Below are 4,275 nucleotides of genomic sequence, written 5' to 3'. Positions count from 1 at the left end.
GTCCTGCCTGTACCTTAGCTGCTAGGTCCAGGCCAGTTGAGTTAGATCTTTTGCACCTGGAGACATTTTTGTGTCCACGACCCCTGAAAAAATGGAATTTAACTTTTCTCCTAGGAAACACTTCCCCTCTCTGCAGTGCTTTTAATGATGGCAGACTCAAGCAGGGGTGGGGGCAGGGGAAGGCTTGTACCTGGGCAACAAAGTGAACACTCCCTACTGAACCTGGCTCAGCGGGAGGTCTGACTCACCCCTTCAGGTGCTTTCCAGCACGTTCTTGGTGACTGCCCTCAGCACCAGGGAGCAGGGCTTCCTGGCACAGGAGCACAGTCCACATCTTTCATCCTGGGCTGGCAGGGAGCCCCAGAAAGAGAAGGTAGGAACTCACAGGTGAACCTCAGCTGCCTTTTACCAGTATCCAGGCCCCTCCCCTTTTCAGGGCACTGATGAAAAAACTGCCAATCGTTTAACAAACATGTTTATTAGAAAAGTAAAAAATATTGCATAGGTCTTAATACTTGAACATCAAGTGTATTCGTAACAGTGAGCATCTTCATGTGGACAGTTCTAGATGGAAGACCTGGAGGGGGGCATTCCGGTGGGCAAGGGTTCCAGCCCCCACCCCCACTCAGCCCCATCCGCTCACAGCTCAGCTCTTCTGTACAAGGCCGGTGGGGGACAGGCAGAACGCAGCTCCCAGGAGTATATATAGATTTTTCTATGGCAACACCCACACTACTCTTACATTCACGCATCTGTAAGATAGCTGCCCAGAACAGGTCAGTAGTGGAGCTCCGATCAGACAAACAAAAACCAACGACAGACACACTCTGTGGGGGTCCCGTCAGACCAGGAGATAACACAAACTGGCTCCCCGTCCGCCGGCAGGCCCCGGTCAGCACCCATACACGCACACCACACCTCCCCCACCCCTTCTCAAAGGCCAGCCAGCAGCCCAGCTGCCCTCGTCCCCTCCCCCCGGCTCTGTCACACCACTGTCACCGTCACTGTCAGTAATAAGAGAAAATAACACGGTACATGCTACATACACAATCCAGCCGGAAGCCTGGGTGGCCCCTCCGCCTTTGTTTCATGCTTACAGTACTGAGGGGCGCGCGCCCCCACCCGGGAGCCGCGGGTAAACAACGGCGAGCTGTCCTGGAGAAAGGCTCGGTCCCCGCGGCCACCGCCGGCCTCCTGCCCTCGGGGTCCGGGTCCGAAGCAGACCCCCCCTCAAGTCTCAGTCCTCCCAGCCTGCCCCACCCCTCCGGGGGGCAGGGGGCCAAGGAGCTCAACACTCCTCGATGAGCAGCTGCTCCGAGCTGTAGAGCTTCTTCTTGATGACCCGGAAGCCCGTGCTCAGCGTCAGGGACTGGCTGAAGCCGGGGACGAAGGGAGCGTTGGCCGAGCTGAACAGCCCTTGGATCTTGGGCCAGAGGCGCGAGTCCAGGCGCAGCACCAGGGTCAGCTGGAAGGTGGGCACCAGGCTGGGGTCCAGGGCCAGCTGGCCCACGCTGTGGCAGGTCTTGCCCTGCTCCACGCACACGTCCAGCAGCGCCCCCCGCAGGCCGCACGGCTCGCTGTAGGCCAGGCGCAGCAGCTCCTTGCCCACCTGGCTCACCAGCTGGCCGGGCATCAGCAGGCGCGCGGGCCGCCGCGAGCCCAGCCGCGCCTGGGACAGGCTCTCCTGCAGCAGCTGCATCAGGCTGGCGCACAGGTGCTCATCCTCGGGGTCGCTGAGCAGCTCCAAGTCGGGCAGGGACTCCCCATCCAGGTAGGCCGAGTCTGTTGGGGAAGAGCACGCAGGGGGAGGGGAGGGTTAGAGCGGCTTCCACGCGAGACCGACAGGCGGGGGTGGGGGCGGCGTTGTTCTACTAAGAAGCCAGCTCGCCGCCCTTCAACGCCCGCTCCGGGCTCGGACCCCGCACCCCGGCCAAAACCGGGTTCCCAATGGGATAGGACTTCACCCCGGTGGGTGGCTTCGACATCCCTCCCCAGATCCCTTCTGCACGGCAGGGAAGGGAGGCTTCCCCACCTCCCCGGCTCCTCACTCACCTTCCTCAGGCCCGCAACCACTGTTGCTGCTGTCCAGGGACTCGCAGTCCGAACTCTCGAGGCTGGCACAGCGGTCCAGCCCGTCCTCTCGGGCCGCGGACCCCCAGGCTGAGCGCGGCGGCCGCCCCGGGGTGGGAGTTCCGGACGACGACGAAGGCGAGGAGGAGGACGAGGAAGAGAAACGGTCCCACAAATTGGGCATGGTGAGATCGGACGCCAGGACGTCTGCTTGGTCAGCTCGGGATGCGACAGAGCAGAAGCCGCTGCAGAACAAGGGGGGGGGGAGTCCGGGCGTCAGACTTGGAGAGGAGGAGGGGGCGGGATGTGGCTCAGCCTGCGAGAGCTGGGACCCCGCACACCCCCAGAAAGCTCGCCGCCCGACACACTCAACCCCATACACACAAGGAAGGCTCACCAGCTAGGGCGGTCAGACAGAAAGCTGCAGAGAAGATCGCGCTCGAGTACAGCCGCTTGAATGAGTGCCTGCCCTGGTGCTGTGTCCCCCGAGCGCTGCCCAGACCTGTCCCTCCTGGCCACCCGCACCTCCCCCTAAGCCTGCCGCGATGCCTAGCACCAGCGCGGAGCAGCCTATAAGCCCTAGCGCGGCGAGGCCACACCCCGCTCCGCGCCGCAGCCCAATCCCGACCCGGGAGTGTGGCCCCCCTCGACCAATGGGTGCCCGGCGCACGTTCGCAACGTTCTCTCCTGCCCGGTGACAGCAGCCCGGCCCCGCCCCCTGTCCGCCGAGGGGCCCCCTCTCCCTGACCCCGGAGCCGCGGCCACGCCTCCTTTCTGGAAGGGATCCGCGGCGGCTGCAGCTGCCAAGGTCCCCGAGGGCGCTCGCGGCAGGGGAGGATCAAGGAAAGACTTGTTTATTATAGGGTCTTGTTGCTGGGGGAGGGGATGAGGGCCGGTGACCGGGCTAGTGGGGGAAGAGGAAAGGCAGGCCAACTTAATGGTGGTTAGGGGGCGGCACGGAGAGACCCCAAGTGACAGCCCCCATCCCCCCAGCGCTTGCGAGCTGCGGGCGCTGCTGTGCGCTCCGAGGATGCCCGTGGGTCGGCGGCGCTCGGAGGGCGCACGTTATCCCGGTCGGCCCTCGCGCACGTACCCCACGCCATCCCTGTCCTGCCCCTAGTCGAGAAATGGAGGGGAGGGACCCAAACACGGGGCCGCCCCGGGCACTTGTGTCCCCCGGCTTCCTCGCAGTCCCACCTGCCCGCCCATCCAGGGGAACAGGTGAAGTGGTGACCCCTGTCCTCCACCGCCCCCACCCCATTCCAAACAGCCTGGACCCCAAATCCTATCTGCTCCCACCGCCACCTGCTTCCCGGGGAAGGGCTTGGGGACTGTGATGAACGGGCTCCCGGTCTCCGAGCGCCTGGGCCCGAGGCTGAGAACGGGGACCCGAATCGGGTCCGGGACGCGCGGGATGCCAACTCCGCGGGCTGCGGCCGGGATCCCCGGGCCCTAGCGCCCTCCGGCTGCAGCGCTTTGTGTGAAAGACCCGGAGCGCTGTCCGAGCCCCCGAGCGCCGGGCTCTGGAGGAGCAGCGCGGCATGCAATGGCCAGCTCCGGTTTCATCATTCGGGCGAGGCCGCGGGAACGCGGGCCTGGCAGCTGTGCTTGCGGGCTGATAGTGGCTCTCCTAGTGGGCGGGACGAGGCTCGGATGCACTCGACCTTTCTGTAAAGGTCTATCAGTCTGGGACGCAGGGAGACTGTTGGAAGCGGGAATCAAACTTACATCAGCGGTTCCGGCCCCGGTGGGCAGGAACCGAATCTGATCTGGCAGGCGCAGGGCCTCGCCTCTGGGCAGGTCTGCATCTGCACGTGACCGGGGACACAGGCCTGGGATGTAGGGCCACTGCCTAAGCCGGTCCCCCACTTCCACCCTCATTTTGAAAGTTAAGTCTGACACCCCTCCCAGCCTGCCCCCAGGCCAAACCTAGACTTAAAAGGGAAGGACCAGAATCCAAGCCCTGGGCCTCCCTCCCTTCAGGCTTGGGGGGGGGGGCGCTGAGTAAATGGGGTCCTCTTGAAATCACCCTGTATTGGGGGGAAGCTGAGGATGGCTTTTCCCTGTGCCCTCCTAGTTGCTCAAGAGAGAAGATACGGGAATGAATCCATCCGGGACAGGGTTCCTGCTGGCTGGCCTACAGACAGTGGTATTCTTTTACTTTTTTTTTTTTTAACAGAAAAAGGAAAAAAATTTTTTTTCATA

At 63.2% G+C, this 4,275-nt stretch overlaps 1 protein-coding gene across 1 annotated transcript; it reads right to left on the bottom strand.

Annotated features, from left to right (window-relative positions):
• Window positions 1–459: 459 nt before the first annotated feature.
• Window positions 460–2,625, bottom strand: DDIT4 (DNA damage inducible transcript 4). Its single transcript, XM_004583461.2, has 3 exons — window positions 2,468–2,625; window positions 2,053–2,315; window positions 460–1,782 (listed from the first exon to the last, which is right to left on the bottom strand). Exons 2-3 carry the CDS (start codon window positions 2,252–2,254, stop codon window positions 1,289–1,291), a joined length of 696 nt encoding a protein of 231 aa, XP_004583518.2. The 5' UTR covers window positions 2,255–2,315; window positions 2,468–2,625; the 3' UTR covers window positions 460–1,288.
• Window positions 2,626–4,275: the final 1,650 nt, after the last annotated feature.

Source organism: Ochotona princeps, chromosome 13 (assembly GCF_030435755.1).
Source record: "Ochotona princeps isolate mOchPri1 chromosome 13, mOchPri1.hap1, whole genome shotgun sequence".
Taxonomy (NCBI): Eukaryota; Metazoa; Chordata; class Mammalia; order Lagomorpha; family Ochotonidae; genus Ochotona; species Ochotona princeps.
Note: the sequence above shows the minus strand (reverse complement) of the source record. Positions and strands in the feature narration are given on the sequence as shown.

Bases quoted from the DNA above. Each gene is read 5' to 3' on its own strand.
- DDIT4 (XM_004583461.2), bottom strand. From the start codon at position 2,254: ATGCCCAATTTGTGGGACCGTTTCTCTTCCTCGTCCTCCTCCTCGCCT. The intron at 1,783-2,052 runs GTGAGTGAGGAG...CTTCCCCAACAG, and splicing joins TGGTTGCGGGCCTGAGGAAG to ACTCGGCCTACCTGGATGGG.